The sequence below is a fragment of the Mytilus edulis genome, chromosome 10 (genome assembly GCF_963676685.1).
Source record: "Mytilus edulis chromosome 10, xbMytEdul2.2, whole genome shotgun sequence".
Taxonomy (NCBI): Eukaryota; Metazoa; Mollusca; class Bivalvia; order Mytilida; family Mytilidae; genus Mytilus; species Mytilus edulis.
In genome coordinates this window covers 35,999,318-36,021,605 of record NC_092353.1, presented here as the reverse complement: position 1 = coordinate 36,021,605, position 22,288 = coordinate 35,999,318, and the positions used below count along the sequence as shown (strand labels likewise).

General features: G+C 30.9%; 1 protein-coding gene across 4 annotated transcripts in view; it reads left to right on the top strand.

Annotated features, from left to right (window-relative positions):
• The window catches only part of LOC139491034 (ras-related and estrogen-regulated growth inhibitor-like protein), a 42,932-nt gene extending 21,656 nt beyond the window's left edge, over positions 1-21,276 (top strand). For 2 of the 4 annotated variants that reach the window (XM_071278304.1, XM_071278303.1), the window contains exons 2-4: positions 16,885-16,941; positions 20,056-20,129; positions 20,772-21,276. In XM_071278304.1, coding sequence (XP_071134405.1) covers positions 16,885-16,941; positions 20,056-20,129; positions 20,772-21,212 — 572 coding nt within the window. In that variant the 3' untranslated portion in view covers positions 21,213-21,276. Of the gene's footprint in view, positions 1-10,076; positions 10,459-16,884; positions 16,942-20,055; positions 20,130-20,771 lie in introns of those variants that run through there. The other 2 variants (XM_071278301.1, XM_071278302.1) reach the window with 2 other exon arrangements.
• The last annotated feature ends 1,012 nt before the right edge of the window (positions 21,277-22,288 follow it).

The following is a 22,288-nucleotide window of genomic DNA, read 5'->3' as shown; positions in this document are numbered from 1 at the left end:
CCTGCTTTTTTTTACATGGCTGTTTATTTGCATAAATTTTGACAGCCTTCATGAAATTATGTAACCCAGCTAATTTGTGAGCATATTGCCATTACATCTATTAAAAAAATTTAAAACCGTTTAAATAAAGTTTAACTTAATTCAAACCATTTCTCTCGACACCTTCTGATTATATATAAATACAATATAAAACATTAATTTAAGATTTTAATCATGATATAAATGGTCACATTTAAGGGTATACGATACAGTTTATATCTCGTATTGAAATTTTGATGGAATTTGCATTTAGGCTATTTTTTACATGGTTAATCAAATATGTAATAAAAAAATCAACCATCATGTGCTAATTTTTGAGTAAATTAAGGTTTAAATTTTCAGATATTTCCCCAAAATTTTCTTTTGACAGAAATACATAACCTTTTTTTGTTTTAAAAGATAAACACAAGCTGTTTTTGTTAAATTATTTGTAAAATCTGTTTTATATAAATGATCTTAAAGTTTGTTCATTCTATGTCTACAAAATACTCATATTTATCAAATGTTCATGAATGTAGAAAAAAACGAATTTGCTGAATATTTATCAAATTTAAAAAAAAGGCACTTTTAATTTTTTCAAGAAAATTGGTACACATAATCTCTATACATTATCAAACAACATGTCATTTAAAAACAGGTGCTCATGTAAAATTGGGAATGGAAATGGGGAATGTGCCAAAGAGACAACAACCCGACCATAGAAAAAAACAACAGCAGAAGGTCACCAACAGGTCTTCAATGTAGTGAGAAATTCCCGCACCCGGAGGCGTCCTTCAGCTGGCCCCTAAACAAATATATACATGAACGCCATACTAATTTCCAAATTGTACACAAGAAACTAAAATTAAAATAAAACAAGACTAACAAAGGCCAGAGGCACCTGACTTGGGACAGGCGCAAAAATGCGGCGGGGTTAAACATGTTTGTGAGATCTCGACCCTCCCCCGATACCTCTAGCCAATGTAGAAAAGTAAACGCATAACAATACGTACATTAAAATTCAGTCCAAGAGATGTCCGAGTCTGATGTCAGAAGATGTAACCAAAGAAAATAAACAAAATGACAATAATACATAAATAACAACAGACTACTAGCAGTTAACTCGTTTTCAAGTTAGATTAGTTTGAATGATAAAGATCGATCGAAAACTGAATCTTTTCCCGATAAGTCTCTGTTTGACGTCGCGAAAAATAACAATGCTCGTCAGCAACGTCATTACTTCCTCTGTAACTGTATCGTATATGCCCTTAAACCTGGTTCAAACTGGTTGTTGAGAAGCAGGTCTAGCCTTTCAACTGCATTTGAAGATAAAGTAATTTAAACACAACCAACTTAAACATATATATGCTGCACCAGTTATTGTCAAGGAAAATACAGTTTAATAAATAATTGTACATAAAATAATAACTTACTACACTGGTAAATAATATATATATAAAAGGTAAATAACAAAGTTGCATGTTTTATAAATGCATATTTAATAAAAAAAAAAAAAAAAAAAAAAAAAACCTTCGGTGACCCATTAGACATCAAGCAATATGTTAACGTGATTGAGAACTTGGGCTGGTTTTTATTTAAGTTAACACGTTTTGTACAGTGTATTCGCATATCTTTTGTGTAAACTTGTTTTATGTACTTTTACTTTAAATTGAATACTCTGTTCTACATAAAAATCTAACAAGGCAATACTTCTGACAGAGTGACTACCTTGATAACTAATTCATTGGATTTAGAAGCTTTTAATTATGGCTCATAGAAATGTTCAGTGTGTTGCCTTGTTCATATAATTGTGCATTTAGCAGAAATATTCACATGGCAAAAGTGTTAGCTTAATTGTGTAGCACTCGTAATATTTATTCATCAAGGTCTTTGAGGCATTTATTTATTGAACCTGCTTATCAACGTCACATGAATTACATTATAACTGGTTATCTTCATTTCCCCTAATTTACATAAATCATATCATTATCAATTGAATGTGGAAACATTGAGAAATATGATTGATCAAAAGCTCTTCTGTATACTTTATTTATCCTACTTTTATTTTTGACAAAGAACAGCTGCGATATTTAAAGCTAATTTAACTAATAAACAGACATTATTACCTAACAAATCTTTCACGTGCATTAATTAATAGAATTTCATGACTAATTTGCCTCTAATTTAAGGAAGACCCATGATTTCAATGATAGATGAAAACAAAATGTACAGCATTTCACAAGCGATACATGATGTTGTTTAGAAAAAAAAATGATTGCCTCAAACGCAGCTATTTGACATATAAACTCCAAATCTTATTCAAAATAAACATTTTCCATCTTTATAATTTGCAATTTTATTGTTTAAACAAGATGAATTATATGTACAAAGACAGCCAAACAGCTTTTTTTAAAGTAATTACAATAAAACGTAACCTATCTATGTCCCATTAATGGGCATTATGTTTTCTGGTCTGTGCGTTCGTCCGTTCGTTCGTTCGTCCATTCGTCTGTCTGTCTCGCTTCAGGTTAAAGATTTTTTGTCGAGTTAGTTTTTAATGATTGATTGATTGATTGTTGGTTGTTTTTAATGAAGTTGAAGTCCAATTAACTTGAAACTTACAACACATGTTCCTTATGATATGGTCATTTTAATTTATATGTCAAATTAGAGTTCTTACCCCATTTTCACGGTCCACTGAACATAAAAAATGATAGTACAAATGGGAAATCTGTGTACTGGGGACACATTCTTGTTTTGGTTTAGAAATTGTTGCGACTTGTTTTATTATACGCTAGTTAAAAAAAGGATTACCTTAAAAACAGTGTTCCACACACGTCAAGTGTCATGCTCTTGATTTTCGTATGGATATAAATGGTAAAAATATGTTTTGACAACTGCATATTAATAAAACTATGTGTTGCTGTTCTTTTAGTTTTTGTGTATTTTAGACTGGAAAATACTGTCTTAATAATTGTACTTGATTTCTACTAAGGTTTTGTTTTTAAAATCTTCTTTCTAAAGTCTTCTTTCTAAAGTCTGTATTTGGAAAAGGTTACATGTAGTGTTGTCGCCAACGTGAAATTATAGTTAGCAATCCAAAGCTAAAAAAGCTATTTAGATCCTAGTCTTAATTGAGCTCTGTGTTAATTTAAATAACTTTCTAACTAGCTATAATATAAATTACATTTCAGAATTTCTGTTCAACAGTTTAACGGTAAATGCATAATAGTATTCTCTTTAACGCAAGTTATTTCAGCATACAACAATATCGCTGTTGGAGGTCTACATATAGTGTAGCTACTTCAACTTTTACAACAAAACAGGAAACTTCAATACTGAAATCCCAAATGTTGCAAAACCAATACAATCCTTTACTTTTCTTGAGTAATTATATTAGTAAATGTGTAAGTTAATTAGAATATCTGTAACATCCCTGACTCAAAACCATTAAAATATTAAGATAACAAGTTTTTAGATTATTGTACACTCACAGCAGTCAGTTAACTGTTTCTGTTTTCTTTATCCGAACATCTTCCCGGCTATTAATTCCGATTATTTTTTAATATTGGTGTAAGCACATCTGTTTTTCCATTTATAAAAACAGTACTTTTAGAACATTATTTTTGTAATAGACCGACTAAATTTGATATAACGAAAATATCGTTACTTTGAAATATTCTCATCATTCTTTAATATAATTACATAATATGTCAGTCCATCTTTTTTTTCTTGTATGGGCTGTCGTCATATTTTCATAGCAGTCACAACTTATGACGACCGTAAATGAATGTTCATGAGTCGCTTTTCGTGTCTGTTACTCGATCTTCATTTCATCCACGAATGAAAAAATCCCTGACAGAGAAGGGCGTATTTTACGAACCCTTGCTGTTTAATGTTTAATTCTTCCGCTCAAGCATTTATGAGAGCTTTCACGTACATGTTTTAAATTCAAATAACGTGAGTCACATCATGTCAAAATAATATCATATCTACTTGAGTTTAAAAACAAAAGGAATGAATACTTTTGCTTGCATATAAGAGCGTAGTGATGTGCATGAGTTGGGAGCCGAAAACCAGCATTCCAGATTGGCAAAACAGGACATAAGCACTGTCTTATTCTAGTTGCATTCATTTTTTATAAATCTTTTTTGTAATTTTATATTTAAAATTGAGATTGTAACGGGTAATGTGTAATAGAGACGGCAACCCGACCAAAGAGCATTAAACAGCCCAATGCCCCCAATTGGTTCTAAAAATTAGAGAAAAATCAAGTGCTCGACGACGACCTTTAGCTAGCAAAAAAATGTACTTGACTTAGTATAAACTTTCCTATAGTGATACTTTATTCAGAATAATAACATAATTACATTAATATCCATAACTTTGAAAGGGTACACATTTTATATTTAAAATAAATGTATCATTTCTTTTTGCGACCTTATTGAAAGATCTTCTTCATTATTTTCTACATATTTATGAATAGTTTGTTAATTGATTAATTCAATTTCAATTTATTCTCCATTTTCTAGACAGTACGAAAGCTACAAGCGATATCAAGGGGACATTCAAAACTTATAAATATAAATAAAGTATAGCCATTCTACTTACAGCAATTAATTATGTTTTCAGAACAATTGTGATCCAACTTAAATACATATGCAAAAATTACAAATAATTAAATCTTCAAATATTATTTGATTAATTAAAGAATCAAGTTTAAGGAAAAGCATAACAAACAAACTATTTATGTGGAATTAACGGCCACAGTTTACTTTGAATGACGAGGTCTGACATGAACAGGAATGCCGTTATGATTGATTTAACTGACAAATCTGTGCACCATTTGTAGCAATGGATGCTCAAGTTCCTCCAGGTTAAATCCTAAAGAGAACGAGGGCCATGATCCCCAAATACCTCGGGTCTTATTCGCAGTACCCTCTGATTTCAGGGGAGTAAAGATTAACAATTTAAAAATTTCTAGATCATAAAACAGTTAAGCTCGAACTTGTACCAATTCAGAACCGGCCACTCAGGGTAGACATGAGATGGTCTCAACAGAACTTCCTGCGGTAAATTAATATGATCCGACGTTCAATACAGGAACGGATCATGACCCCTTAATCTTGCCAGACCTCGCCAAACAACCTTTTACTGTGACAAAATATGTTATTACCATATAATGAACAATTATACTATTATTTGAGATATAAACTCTGAAAGTTCATAACAAAAATTTAAAGTTCTATATGTGTTCCAGGTGGATACACTAAAACCATACTGATTGTTCCAATCACATTGCTGGTGGCTGATTGTCCTGGTAAAACTGTATAACACTCACTCGAATATTTAGAATACAAGTTCTCAAAAGTTTGTTCAGCAAGCAATTCCATTAGCTTAGTCTAGTCATCTTTATTATGTCCAACAACGTATTAAGAATCAGGCTTCTCTCTGAACAGCCTGAAAAATGAATAAAACAGCGGCAGACACAAGTAATTGTTGGTAGAGTGTGAGGGGAGGTAGGTGGGTTTTGAAACTTTCACTTATTCAGATGTGAGGCTGAAGTCATGTGATGTTTATAAGCCGGAAGCGAAATGCGGATCCGAATGATAAAATATGTCATTTAAGGAAAATAAATATAGTAATCAAATCTCTTTCATTAAATTGGTTTATCTTATAAGTGACAAACCTTATTACTTTTTTGTTATTCATTACCATTATTATTCAAATTATTAGGTATACATTTTTTTTCTCTGATGATGTTAGAATAAAATCTAATTAAACGTTATTCCGTTTTGTGTTATAGTATTTAACAAGTGGGAAAAAATATAAAACGCATCTTATCTTTTATTCTACTGACATTTAATAAACGTTTATCGTACTAATTATACGGGTGTTTTCTTACGTAATTGAGTGAATAATATACAACATTTAACCTTTGTTTACTACTTTTATCTTATATAATACTGTTATAATTAGATCAACCAGCCCTTCTATTTTTCTAGCAAGCAAATTGATCGTACATTGATAAGCTCTCTACCTGCCATTCATATATTTTATTAACAAGTACGTGTGTTTCAATTTGCCGAAATATTGTAACATAAATTCATACATAAAACTAACCAGTTGCTTAGCAGAATGAATAGTAAAGTCGAGAAGTAAAACGTATATTGACCTGTATATTTAAATGTTAGCGAGAGAAAAAAATCACAAGTTGAGTGACGGTACCTCAAAAGACTGAAAACAGAAATTAGTTATGAAATTCAAATATACAAATCTTTACCAATCCTTCATTTTATATAGATATAGGAAGATGTGGTATGAGTGCCAATAAAACAACTCTCCATCCAAGTCACAATTTATAAAAGTAAATCATTATAGGTCATGGTACGGTCTTCTACACGGAACCTTGGCTCACGCCAAACAGCAAGCTATAAAGGGTCCCCAAAACATACTAGTGTAAAACCATTTAAAGGAGAAAACCAACAATCTAATCTATATAAAAACGAGAAACGAGAAACAATCATGAACCACAAAAAAAAGCCATCAACAAACGACAACTATGAAACATAAAATTCCTGACTTAGGATAGCTACAAACAATTGTAGTGGGTTTAAACGTTTATATGGTACCAAACCTTCACCCTGATCTAAAACAATAGTGTAACATTAAACATAGAAAGACAAACTAAAAATATCAATTTGAATGGCCTAACTCAATCAAAAGACGTAGTAATACAAATTAACATACATTGTATAGCAACTATTTGTGTACATAACAGATATATCCAAACAAGTGCTTTTAAAGTAAAAAAAAAGATTCAAATACTGTTTTCTGGTGTTTAAATCAATCCATTGTAATTATAATAAACTCGAGTGTATTAATATCGCTGTTTTACAATACATATATAAATTGTATATGAAATGATTTGTAAAACGGTATGCATTGCTGAAAATTCCAATCCTTACATATACGTTTGACAAAGAAAAAAATGGTTGATATGTTTTGTGACTCATACCCTTTAAACGAAAAATAAACATTGATACTAGAAATCCCCCTATTGCAATATTTAAATTAATTCTAATACATTATGGACAAGAAATCCACTTTTCATTCGATTACGACTTTATATTAAGGGTGAACGGTTCAACGTTGTGCTATTAAAGTTGACTTTTCTGTTCTATTTCAAATGTGTTATCCTGAGCATGTTGCGAATATTGTTGTTGAATAAGACATTATCATATTTCAACATTGCCGACTTCAATGCTATTTGTAGTATTGTACTGACTCTTTTGTTCACTGATCTTCATTTGAGACAGTCAGGTCCATACATGAAGAAGTCAAGTCTCTAAATACATTACTGATATTCTTAAAATACGTATGTCCAAAAGTTGTTAATTGTCTATTAAATCAGTTTTTGTATCTTTCAATTGTTGTACCCTATATCTTAACCTCATAAGACAACACGAAAACTATACAGATACAGCTTGCACAGATTGAGAAAATAGATGAAAGATATATGAAAGTAATTAATAGGTACAAAGAATAAGCAAAATTGTAATGCATGTACTTAAAAAATTGAAAATAACAGTTTATAAATGTTATGCGTCAGGAGTGCTGTCCAACACCTGCAATTTTCTATCATCGGATATGCTCCAAGCTGAACTTCAAAAGCCAAAGAATGTAAAAGAACCGACACGATCGAAGAGCTAAAAGTATGTTTCATCGTTACAGCTTTTACATTAATGCTAGCAAGACAAATCTTTGATTGGCTTGCTTGCTTTGCTTGTATCAATGTTTGCTCAAGCATGGCAGTTAAGATAGGCGGGGCTTCAGCTTGTATACATCATACTTAAATTTTATTGGACGTAATGTTTGAGGTTAAGGACACTAAATTTTTAAAACATCACAGGATGTCAAATATAAAGTGCAATCGTAGAAATGGAATCCAAAAAAATGTATTTCGAAGATATGCATTTTCATCATCCAACTTAAAAGACTGCCAAGCACTTTTAAAACAAAATAGCTATTCGAACACACCTACTCTGATTTTGTGATTCATTACATAAGTATTTGAAAGTTTGACCCATATATTTCATCTTTTAGTACTGTGATTTTTTTATGTTATAAAGTCAACCTGTAGCTTTGCTATATAAAAATGATAGAATTTGAAGCGAGATAGTGTATCAAATATTCTTGCTTTGTACGTTTTCAAGACAAAATATTCATCTCAAACACACCCTAACATAAGAAGGTGCACTTGATTTTCTAATAAAGGGGATAAATTAAGTAGGGGGGAAATGACTTAATTCATCCCTTTTATTTATTATGTCCATTGTTATTGAATATTGCGCACTTTGGATTAATTTTAGCTTGTAAACCTTCAAACTAATTGTTCTTTGTTTATAGAGAAGGCGATAAATGCTTTCTGTAATGTTTACTATAGTAACATTTTTTTTTTTTAAAGTTAATAGAAACAAATAAAATAACAATTTTCTTCTCAAAAATACAAAGTGTTTTATTGTATAAAACAAACATTTTTTTCAATTTATCTATTACATAGTTAAGCAGAACAATTAGATATCAAGTCGACGACATGGTTATCTATCAAGTTGGAAGAAGAAAATGCATAACTTCCGATTTTTTTTTAAATTACTACGGACGGAGAACATATCAATCTATAAGTTCAGTTATTATCGTGTCTGCCGTTCCATTATGTGACTCAAGAAAAAAAAAATGGTAACAATTGTATCAAAAAGAGAAAATCGAGTGAACCTTCTTATGTTAAGGTGTGTTTGAGATGAATATTTTGTCTTGAAAACGTACACAACAAGAACATTTGATAAATCATCTTGCTTCAGATTCTATCATTTTTATATATCAAAGCTACAGGTTGACTTTATAACAAAAAAATCACAGTACTAAAATATGAAAAACATGGGTCAAATGAAATACCTATGTAATGAATCACAAAATCAGAGTAGGTGTGTTCGAATAGCTATTTTGTTTTACTAAAAGTACTTGACGACAGTCTATAAGTTGGATGATGAAAATGCATATCTTCGAGAAAAAACAAATTTTCTACGATTGCGCTTTATATTTGTCAACCTGTGATGTTTTAAAATTTAGTGTCCTTAACCTCAAACATTACGTCCAATAAAATTTAAGTATGATGTATACAAGCTGGGGCCTACCATAATTGCCATGTTTGAGCAAACATTGATACAAGCAAAGCAAGCAAGCCAAGCAAAGATTTGTCTTGCTAGCATTAATGTAAAAGCTGTAAACATTTATAAAATTGGATTCAGTTAGTATAAATTGTTTTTCATGAATATCAGTAACGCGTGAACGATACCGCAGGAAGTTGTGATCGTTTAAAGGGTTTTCATATTAAACATTCGCAAAAAAGTAGTAAACAACTTATAATAGGTATAAAGACGAGAGAAAACTAAGGTTCATGCAGAGTTTAATAAATTTCTTATCTATCAGTACATTTATGTACGTTGTTCTTGTGATATTTTACTTTTATATACTTTTTAATTGATTTATCATATGCTTTAATCTTTATAGGTAGCATCAATGGAAAAGGCTCACAGAGCGTTTCTCTGTTTAATTAGCACAATTGGTTAGATGAAGCAGTTTGAATTACGCATTTGAAAAAGTCATTGATGTAAAGAAACTTCATATGCTTTATGGATGCACTTGACACCAAACTACTCATAAACGCGAAGCAACTGTAGTTGTAATTAGTTTGAACATTTTTCAAATGGAGTATAATAACATTCATTAATACTTTTATTGGTTATTATTAATTGCAATTAGAAAAATATCAGGAAGGAAACACTTTAGTAAATATTTTGTTTATTTTTGCATATATATATATATATATATTTTCGTAATGGGTATGAATGAAATTTATCGGTATCACAATATTATACAAGAAAAGATGATATATATAAAACAAGCATATCTTTCCTTCCTCGAGAAAACAGTTGTCTAATTAGACATCTTGAGGTTCAGCAAAACGTTTAGTATATAAGTAATGCTTCTGTGTAATGTTAGCATGTGGATAACATACAGCCTTTGTGATCTTCTAATATAATATTGGTACTGTTATAATCATATATATCAGCCGTTCTGTTTGTATAGCCACAAAATTGATTGAACAACATAAAGCTAGTCATTTATTCCATCAAATTAGCAGAACTCGATTTATTACATGACGCAATGTGTTTATCTTGTTTATAATTTTATTGTGGTAGTTTAGTTACGAATAATTATTGTGTTTATATTCATAAAACAAAGGAATAATTAAAATAATAATTTCTGATATGCCGTTTCATAAAGATCCGAAACCTGCAACTGAGGAAAAAATTCAAAAACACAGTCATAAGGAAGTTAATATTCTTATTCTTGGAATACAAGGTGTCGGAAAGTCAGGTAGGAAATTGCACTTTAAGTGATAGATCTTGATCTCAAATATAAATGTTTGCCTGACATTGTTTGGGAAATAGCGTAATTCAATAGTTGTCTTCGTTTAAACATTTTGGTTTATAGTGGATTGGGAAACACGTAACTTATATTAATCACTATCCACTCTGCTAGATCGATTGCTCATTGTAGCGGCATAAGCCTGCTCTTTTTTTAAATCTACAAGGGTGTCTTTTACAATGTACGTGCAATATATATTGCTCTCTCTCTCTTAACACGGGTCAGCCATTTAACGTCCCCTTCCGACGGACTATCATCGTTTCTAAAGACCACACTCGTAAATGGTGTCAAGAGAGAGACGAAAATTCAATACCTGATTCAATGGTTGTCTTATGTTGCAGTATACTATTTTCGTTTTTCGTTGTTTGTTTTTACATAAATCAGGCCGTTAGTTTTCCTTGTTTGAATTGTTTAATATTTGTCATTTTGAGGTCTGTTAAAGCTGACTATGCAGTATGAGGTTTGCGCATCGTAGAAGGCAAAATGTTGATTAATAGTTGATAGTTGAATAATAGAATAGATACTTCTATGTCATTTTGGTTGTATTGAGAGTTGTCTCAATGGCAATGACACCACATCTTTATATTTTTATACTTTTGATTAAGTTATGCAAAATCAATGTACTATTGAAAAGGATACCAAGTGTTTTTGGCACAACCTTTTTGATCTTTTGGTCCTCGATGCTGTTCAACTTTGTACTCGTTTCGGCTTTCAAACTTTTGTATCTGGGCGTCACACGTAGGTCTTGTGTGAACAAAATACACTTCTGGCGTATTAAAATTTTGAACTTGTTGCCTTTTGTTGGCTGTTGTTCGTGTGATTCTTTGTCAATTGTGTTCTCCAATTTATTTATATTGTAGTCCTGTGTTGTCATTTTGATGTTATATTTCACATGGCCATAAAAGTGCGAGGTTTGGCATGCCACAAAACCAGGTTCAACCCACCATTTTTTCCTTTAAAAATGCCCTGTACCAAGTCAGGAATATGGCCATTGTTATATTATAGTTCGTTTCTGTGTGTATTACATTATAACGTTGTGTCGTTTGTTTTCTCTTATTTTTGAGTGTAAATTCACATTGCGATAAGACGTGTCACGGTACTTGTCTATCCCAAATTCATGTATTTGGTTTTGATGTTATATATATATGTTATATTTGCTATTCTCGTGGGATTTTGTCTATGTGTGTTACATTTTAGTATTATATCGTTGTTCTCCTCTTATATTTAATGCTTTTCCCTCGGTTTTAGTTTGTTACCCCGATTTTGTTATTTGTCCATGGATTTATGAGTTTTGAACAGCGGTATACTACTGTTGCCTTTATTTACATATTTTGATTAGAATGAGCATTTGGCCATAGTAAATCAAAGCGGAGGTCGTATTTTTTTTTCTCTCAGAATTAACTACTGCTTGTGTATTTTTAGAAAATGCATTTCTCTAAAAGTGGTATTCTTAGAGGTTTTCCCTCTTTTCAATCTTTTTTTTAAATCTGATTTTATACTGCATTTTATTACTTATTGATGTTATCATTGTACTTGTTTGTGTGATCACCTGGCTCTGAACCTTTTTATTTGTTTTGATCGTGTATTGTTATAGAAATAAGAAGATCTGGAGTGATTGCGGTTTTCTTGATCCATATTAGATGACCAATGATAATCTGTTTATCGCTATGTAACCTATGACAACGTTGTTTATTTCATTGGCAAAACGAAAGATACCAGAGGGATAGTCAAACTTATTAACGGGCGCCCGTTCCCTTATTTCTATCGATAATTTTTATATCACTCGACTCCATTGAGAAAGTAAATTATCAGTCAGCAAGTTCAAACGAAACATTTCGTAAAATGGCGACATAATGATATATTTGTCAATTTCGTACGCGTCATATCTATGATGCAGAGTCTTTGTCTTCATAAAGGTCATATTTAAGCATATAAAGGGCAAAATTAGATACTATGCACTATCAACTCTGATATGAGGCAATATACCATAATATATCTCAAAATATTTTCTAGTCGAATCAAACTTAGAATCAACGGTCAAAATTTACAATGAACAGTATAAAATTTACCATCTTTCAACCGCTCTTTCATTGTATATTCTGATATCGTATAGGTTTTTTATTCTTTAAAATTTCAGATTCCATCTAAATTAATATGAAACTAGTTATCCATAAGACAAACAGACATCTGCCGGATGTACAAAATCCTAAAGCAATCGGTTTAATTTTCCTGTTGATGCCAGGGCATTTAATTCCAATAAAGAAACAGATTAGATTTTTTTAACATTAATCGGTTGGCCTTTAACGGCTTAACATCAAGTTGCAAATTTTCAGAAAATGCAAGGATATTTTAAAACATTATTCTTTATTGAAGTTGCAGGGAAATGAAAGCAAATGAACCAATAAAAACGATAACGATTAAAATATAGAAAATAAAGATTTTATTTAAGTCCCGGACACCACTATTTGAGTTGATACAACAGAGAAAAGCTAATTGAGGCTTAAAACTATATTCAAAAACAAAACCTACTTACGCCTAACACTGGTCTACACTATGTTGACGTCGGATAGGCACACAGAGGATGAAACAAGAATAAACATGATTGTGGTCGCTAAATCACGGATAGTTACATAACATTAATATTGTTAGAACAAAATGTAAAACTCATTTGACTGGACTCCTTACAACCCAATATCTTAATTTTTACAGAAGCGAGTGTGCCAATAAATAAAAAAGAGACACAATTTAACGCGTTTTAGTAATTAAATGTTGTCCATTGTGAAATTTTCTTGGTCAAACTTCAGACGTTAGCCATTTCTACAAACGTACAACCATTCTACTAAAAAATATCTTTTAAATATAGAATTATATAATCTTGATAGAGTTTTACATAATACCAGTGTTTTGATTTCAATTACAAATGACTTAATGCAAACTCTTATCAGAGCACACAGAGACTAGCGTGATTGACAGGATTCAAATTTGGATTAAAACTTATTAAACAGCAGTATATAAATAATAAAATTTGAACTAAAAAGAATTAATAATGTAAGGGGATTCAGAGCATTTTGTTGACTGAAGGCTAGCTGTTGGTAATAACAATACATACACGGAGCCAATAAAAAAATGGCAAAATTGATAAATTGTATAGCTAGGTTCTTACGAAACATGAATCATTTTCAGACACGTGCATGTTTTGAATTAAATACACCTGCTTTTTTAAACATGGATTTTTACTTGCTTACATTTTGACAGGTTTCATGAAATTATGTAACCGAACTAATTTGTGAGCATGATGCTATTAAATCTATTAAAAATGTACACTTGTCACATGTTTGATTTAATTCAAACCATTTCTCTAGCCACCTTCTAATAGCGTATTATATATCAATACATTAAAGAACATTAATCTAAGATCTGAACCATGATATAACGGATCACAGTTAAACCTGGTTCAAACTGGTTGTTGACAAGTAGGTTTGGCGTTCCAACCACATTTGAAGATAAACTAATTTAAAAACAATCAACTAATTCATATATGCTGTACCGGAAATTGTCAATAAAAGACAGTTTAATAAATAATTGTACATAAATTACTTACTACACTGGTAAATTATATATAAAAAAGGTTAATAACCAAGTAATATGTTTGATAAAGGTATATGTAATAAACTAAAGCTTCATTGACCTATCAGACAGCAAGCAATATGCTAACGGGGATTTTACAAAACGATCGATAGATAACGCGTTCATTTTCAGCTTGTCACCACTAAAACCGCAAAAAAATAAATTCGCTTTTACACAGGGATTTGTTGTGTTTTTCAAGTTAAAACGTTTTGTACATTATATTTGCATATCTTATTTGCATACACTTTTAGAACGTTTATCTTAAATACTATGTTCTACCTAAACATTTAACAAGACAACAATTTTGACCGAGTAACTTCCTTGATAACTAATTTACATGCATTTTGTATTTAGAAGCTTTTAATTATGGTTCATAGAAATGTTCAGTTTGTTGGCTTCTTTCATACAATTGTGCATTAAGCAGAAACATTAACATGGCAAAAAGTGTTAGTTTAATGGTGTAGCACACTCGTAATATTTATTCATCAAGGTCTTTGAGCCATTTTTTTTTATTGAACTTACTTATCTTATCAACGTCACATGAATAGCATTATTACTGGTTATTTTCCCCTAATTAACATAAAATCATATCATTATAAAATAAATGTGGAAATTATTAACAAAATCATAGAGAAATGTGTTTGATCAAAAGCTTTTCTGTATACCTCTGTTTATCCTACTTTCATTTTTGACAAAGAACAGCTGCGGCATCTAAAACTAATTTAACTAATAAACAGACAATGTTACGTAACGAATTTTCCGCATACATTAAGTAATAGAATTTAAGAAATAATTTACTTTTAATCTAAGGAAGACTCATGATCTCAACAGATATATGCTGTTGTTTAGAGAAAAAAATGATTACCGCTAGTGAATGCTATTAGACATATACAATTCCAATTTTTATTCAAAATAAACATCGCCCATCTTTATAATTTGCAACCTTATTGTTAAAGCAGATGTATTACATGTACAAGGTCAGACAAATAGTTATCCAAGTAATTACTAGAAACCGTAACTATTTTTGGTTTCGAAACTATTGCAACTTTTTTCTATATGAACTAATTCAACAAAAAGTTACATAAAACAGTGTTCCACACACACCAAGAATCATGCTATTGGTTTTCGTAGGGATATAAATTCTAGAAACTTGTTTTGACAACTGTAAATTAATAAATACTATGTGTTGCTGTTCTTTTGGTTTTTGTGTATTTTGGACTAAAAAATACTGTCTTAGTTATTGTACTTGTTTTCTTCTAAAATTTTGTTTTTAAAATTATCCTTCTAAAGTCTGTATCTCAAAAAGGCTACATGTAGTGTTGTCAACAATGAGAAAATTGAAGCTAGCAATCCAAAAGCTCAGAAAGCTATTTAGACCCTAGGCTTGATTGAGCACTGTTTTATTTTGTCTAACTCGCTATTATACAAATTACTTTTCCGAATTTCTGTTGAACAGATTACCGGTGAATGCATATAAATATTCTCTTTAACGCCCGTTATTTCAGCATACAACAATATCGCTGTTGGAGGTCTACATATAGTGTAGCTACTTCTACTTTTACAACAAAACAGGAAACTTTACTTCTGAAATCCCAGATGTTGCAAAACCATACATTCCTCTACTTTTCTATAGTAACTATATCAGAGTATATATACGAGTACGTTAATGAGGATATCTGCAACATACACTCACGGCATCAAGTTAACTGTTTTTGTTTTCTTTATCCGAACATCTTCCCGGTTATTAATTCTCGTTATTTTTCAATATTATTATACGCACATCTGTTTTTCTATTTATAAAAATAGTACTTTTTGAACATTATTTTTTTCAAATAAACTGATGAAAATTGTTATAACAAATTTTTTTTTACTTACAAACATTTTGACAGTCTTCATAAAATCATCTTTTAACTAATTTTATGAGGACGTGGTGAACGTGGATTATATGTCAAATTCAAGAAGACACAGAAAAACTTATATACTTGTAAAAGACGTATATGTGTCAACATTGGGTGTTTAACAATGTTAGTTAACAATCAATCAATAAAAGCACATTGTATATGATAACAAAAATGATAATGAGATAATCGTACTGTTGATGCATCTTTGTAATAGAGGGCATTGTCCGCAGTGTCGTGACCGCCGAACAAAATGTTTTTGGTATTGTCATCATCATTACTTCAAGCTGTAATCGCCGAGAGATTTGCATTCGAGTTAGCGGACTGACGCAGTGTACATCATCAGTATGATCAAAGTACAAAACGATTTGTTGTTTTAGTTATTTCTTATTCTTTAACTTCTTATTTCCGGGATATTTTATGTTTGATTGTGGTCGTCTCATTTAAAGTTCTGCGAGTGTTATTATAGTGATGATATTCAAAACAGATTTTTGCAGTTTAGCAATGAATTCAAATCAATGAAAAGAAAATCCCTGTACCATACTGAAAGACCTTGTTATTTTTTCTCAGAATATGTATGAATTATTTGTTAATCGATTAATTATGTTTTCTCCGTTCTCCAGTCAGCCAGAAAGCTACTGATGATATCAAGGGGGCATTCAAAACTAAGGTGTTATACTGAAGGTGATCTCATGTTCTTTTGTGGAATCTTTCGTATTTTACTTATAATAAATATCCTGGCTTGTAGAAAGTGAAAACAGTTGTAAAACTCAAAATTAATAAACATAGTCTGTCGTTACGTGAGTTCTTTACGTTTCATTAACCATCGTATTCTTTGTTTATTTTGCAGCTCTAACCGTTCGATACTTAACGAAAAGATTTATTGGTGATTATGAAACTGAACACGGTAAGTAAAGGATATAATTCATAAACCAGTTCATTATGATATTATGCTACAAGCCTGCATACGAGTTCTACTAAACTAAATTTACAATGTATCATTTTTGAAGAAAACCGTCACAAGTTCTTTTTAAATTTTAACAGACATAAAGGACAGTTTCAGGGTACCACTGTAATTTTTGTCTTACTTATTTGTATAAATACTCTTTTTAAAATGATATGCCTTACTAAAATATGCGAAAGGATGTTTTAAGGGTTGAATTAATATATGTATAAATTTTATTGTAAATCATAATTGTTAAGAGCAAACATGACATTATTAAAAGACAAACAATGCATACATTTATTCTGAATTTAATTTGGACTGATGTCAATACCATAAAATCTTAAGTTTAATAGTATGGTCACTTAATCTTTTTCACGGCATTATCGTTAGTCGTTTGGATCTATATGTTTACAAATACAAACCACGTTCAATGTCAATGGTGATTCTAGACACACATAATAAAGCATTGAAATTTATTTCAGAGACCGCATGTGCATTTTTTCTTGTTGCTGACTTTTGTTTTCGTCCGTTATCTCGATTGACTCGATTTGCGGATCCAACTTACACTTTGCTGTTTTATTGTCATACAAATGAGAGGTTAAGTTAGCTATTAAACCAGGTTTAATCCACTATTTTTACGTAAGAAATAGCCTGTAGTATGTCCAGAATTTAACAGATATTATTCATTCGTTTGTTGTGTTTGAGCTAATGAAATTGCATTTGCTTATGGACAGTCAGTTTAGACTTTTCCTCGGAGTTTTCTATTTTACTTTTCATTGTTTAATTTGTTCTGGTTTTAGAAAATGCAAGGCATTACAACTTGGTTAAAATGAAACGGCAATCAATCAATCAGTTATCAGTTGGCACTACTGTAAATTAACAGAAGTGTGACTACAGTGGTATTTCAATATATCATTCAATATTCAGATTAAATTACTACGTAAAATGAAAGCAAATACATACTGAACAATCTACATGGTGTTTCGAAGAATGTACACCATTTTGGCCAGAAGAGTAACAAATTTCAAAATAACATAATGTTTGCATAATGTTTGCCTAGTAAGCCATTCTGGCTTTCATGAAGATATATTTTAATGACTCCTCTACACTGAGATTCTCACAATCCACAGAAAACTATCATATCATATACATAAACACTTGTTTAATTTGTAGTGATTAAATAGAGATTTCTGAAACAAAACCTAATGTTATTTGACTAATCTTATTGACATATAATGCATTTGTAATGAGTTAATAGATATTTTTTACATTAGATGTGATTACCATTTACTTAGAAATTTTGTAAAATTACGTTTTGCTTATGGCGTTGTTAATTTGGAGAACGCCATTTAACAATGTAGCAAAAATTGCACTGTAGGTCTTATATATGGAGGGAGATAAAAGTAATGACAATTATATACGAAAGATACTAAATAAACAAAGGACCTCGATGACCGGTCCATCGTCTAAATATTCAGAACAAGCTGTACAAGCAACCGTCGTTAGCAGATGTGAAAATCTAAATATAAAGCAAACTGCCTTTAGAAAAACCCTACTATCTATGTTACATCATACAAGACAAGATAAAGAAAGAACAAATATATGACGCTCATATGCATGTGCGTTTTATTACATAATGATGTAATTTACCATTTCTGATTTACCGTTACTTAAGTGTATTTATTTATAAAATGCTGTTTCCATTTATTGTTCTGCAGCTTGCTTTTGTTTTTTCATCTGATTTGATGTATACAGATGTTGATTTTATAAACATATTCTGTTTTTATGTACTTGTGATAAACGAATGGTTTCGTAGAAAACTGTATTTGCCCTAAAAATGTACAACATGTGATGAATTGTCGAAAATGAGATTCAGATAGAATAACTGTATTTAATGCAGAGATTTTCGGACAGCAATTAAATATTTGATTATCGCTATTAACTGCAGTGATTTTCTAGCGATGTTTTATATATGCACTCTTTGCAAAGTAATTGCAAGTAATGACGCACAAACTATTCGCTCTTGTGTCTTCTGTCATGTTGACTTTGCTTTGTTAAGTCGAGCTGACACAAACAGTCGGTTCTTGTGATTGTTATGATAACTAGGTGGTTCAAACATTGCTGTAGACAAGAGATATTCTATTCCTGTCTGTCAGACAGAATATTATGCTAATTGAAATTGCAATTAGAAAGCCATTCTGTGTTGTGATGAAATGATTAACTTTTCTCATAACATATTTGATATGAAGAAAAATTATAAATAAAACAGATTCCATTTACCACACGTACTCTGGTATCTTCTTTGATAACGATCAGTCTGAAAATGAAAGGGAGTGGTTATTTCAAAACAAGTAAAATTGAGAATGGGAATGGGGAATGTGTCAAAGAGACAACAACCCGAATAAGGAGAAGATAATAGCCGAAGACAAACAAAGGGTATTCAATGACGGAAGAAAATCCCACAAGTGTCAAGTAATGGATTAAGTATATTCGTAGAAATCGTTACAAAGAAGTTCCTTTATAGAGATCAAGAAGAATCAAATTTACATCTCCACTCCTATTCAAAAATGTTGAGCCTACCAAAAAAAATATGGTACATATAGAAACAATTGTACAACTGTGTTATCTACTTATCATTTACTGTACCTTTCTTCATATTTGGTTACACTGAATACTGAATACTCTTATGAAGGAAAAAAAAGCTAGCATCATAAATTAGCTTCACTTTACGATATCTTAACATGTGGAGCTATAAAACCACTCAAAAGAAATGATGTTGTTAGATTAATAAGTCATCGACACTTACTCTTTCATCTCAATACATGAATACTAACTTAATCTCCATCATCAGAAAATAAACCTCTTTAAGAAATTAGGTAACCTTCTACTTTCATGAATTTTACTGTCAGCTTTATAAAATGGTACACTTTTTTATGTTTTTCGTGGGTCAATTCGGCATAATGTATATAACATTTATATAACATTTAATCTTTTTCTTTTTCCGAATCACTTTGTTCACATGTGATAATGATTTAAAATCTTTATATAATTTTTTTAAATCTTTCTCTTTTTCAGAATCTCTTTGTTCACATGTTATAATGATTGATGGTAAACCACTAAGTATTCACATACTTGACACGGCATGGAAGGTAAAGGACTGTAGTCTAATTAGCTTATATGCAAAACAAACAAAACAGCTCAATTAAGACCTTCGTATAAAAATTAAGGGATCCTTTTCAATGAAACATATTTCCATTTCAGACCCAACAACGAGCATGTTGAAAAAAATAAAACAATACACCGCCTTCGAAAAAATTGGAAGCTATTAGCGGCCCTGACACGAACACAACTTTTAAAGAATTCATAAGACACATTCAATGTTCTGATTTATGCTAAAATTAACAAACGAACCTATAATAGACAGAAAACACCAACACCAGCCACTGAAGATAAGGGATAAGGCTTTCGACTCAGGACAAATACATAAAGAATCTTGGGGAGTTAGTCTTGTTTCTGAACCTCCATTTACAACTGTTCAAATTACAAACTAACGAGGTCTGTATAGCTTTTTTGGTCAGATGTAAACACTAAATAAAAATTGCAAAATATGATATGATTCCACGATACAAATCATACGTACATGTACTCACTCATTTCATTAACAACATTTTTTTTAAATCAACCTACATTAAAAATCAAATAGTGATTAACGATTTATAGGAAATTGGTCATGTCAATTGTAGTTACAGCTAACAATAATAGAAAACATTCATATTCATTTTCTTTTACAGGACGGAGCTTGCATGAAGGACGAATATCTTCTGTGGGCAGATGGTGTAATTCTAGTGTATTCAATGGTTGACAAATCAAGTTTTGATAAATTACGTGAAATTATGGAGTGGATATTAGCCAAAAAAGGAGAAGAAAAGGTTATTGCCGTCATTGGAAATAAAAGCGATCTTATTCACCGGAAACAAGTATCTGATACAGAAGCGACCCAATTTTGTGCCGAATACAATTGTTTGTCTTTTGACACATCTGCAAGTGACAGTTATACAGACGTATCGAATGCGTTCAATACAATAATTCGGGAGATTAAGTTAAACAATAAAAAGAGAGAAAAACTCAATAAACTAATGCATAATCCTAGCGTTTTAGCTAAGTTACAAATAAGACAATCTTTGAAGAATTTGGCTGAGATGAAATGGCGGAGTCGGACTTCCACAATGTAGATCTGGTGTATATTACTCATTTTGTATTTTATATTTAAACTTAAAATAAAGGTGTAAACATTTATGACCTAATGATTGCCTCACTAATGCACAAGTAGCACATTATTCCTAGCTGTGACTTATGAACTTCATGAAAATAATATAGAGATAATAGTGCTTACTTCCGTTATCAGGGTTTCAAAAAAATAACAGCTCGACCAAAGAGGAGAAAACAGCCCGAGCAATTAATGGGTCTTCAACAAATAGAAAAATTTCCGCACCAGAGTTGGAATTCAGCTGGCCCTTTACCAAATTGTAAACATTTGCTTTAAATCTGGTCATCTTCCAACGTTGTTTAATGACGCAAACCGTTTTAGCTGTATTCTTATTAGTGTTGATGCTTTTTTCTTTTTAATTAAATGTAAAAAAAAAAAATAATTATAACATCAACTCAAAACAGGGGCTCACATGTTATGGGGTAACGAAAGCGTCGTAAAAACAAACAATATAGTTTTAACTACGAAATGAGATAACGGTTTGTGTCTTTAATAAAAAAAAAAAGATCTCTGCTTTGCAAAAATAACAATAGATATAAGTAAAGACAGCTTTTAAATATAAATATATATATATATTGTGAAACTAACCGTTTACAACGGGGGCAAGCGCCAGCGGGGTACTGACACCTGCGTCATCAAAAATGCACATCATAGTATTAACAAACAACATTATATGATTGTAGAAAAAATGGTACAAGATACTTGCAAAAGGTCTTCTAAATACATTAACGCATAATACATTGGTTAAAAATTTATTGTTCATCTTTCTACACGATTTTTTTTTTATTTCAATTAAGTTCATGTTTAATAAAGTAATGATGTAACGACGTCCAAAACTTTTACTAACATAAACATGAATCGAAATCACAAATGCAAACACAAGAAACAGGATATTTCCTAATTTTGCCATGACCTACTTGAAACGACAGCATATCTTTAACAATGCTGCAGTCTATGACTCTTAAAATCATATTTGTAGGTAAAATACGTGGCACTGATAAACCTTTCAGCAAACAAACATAAATTTATTCTAAAGTATCT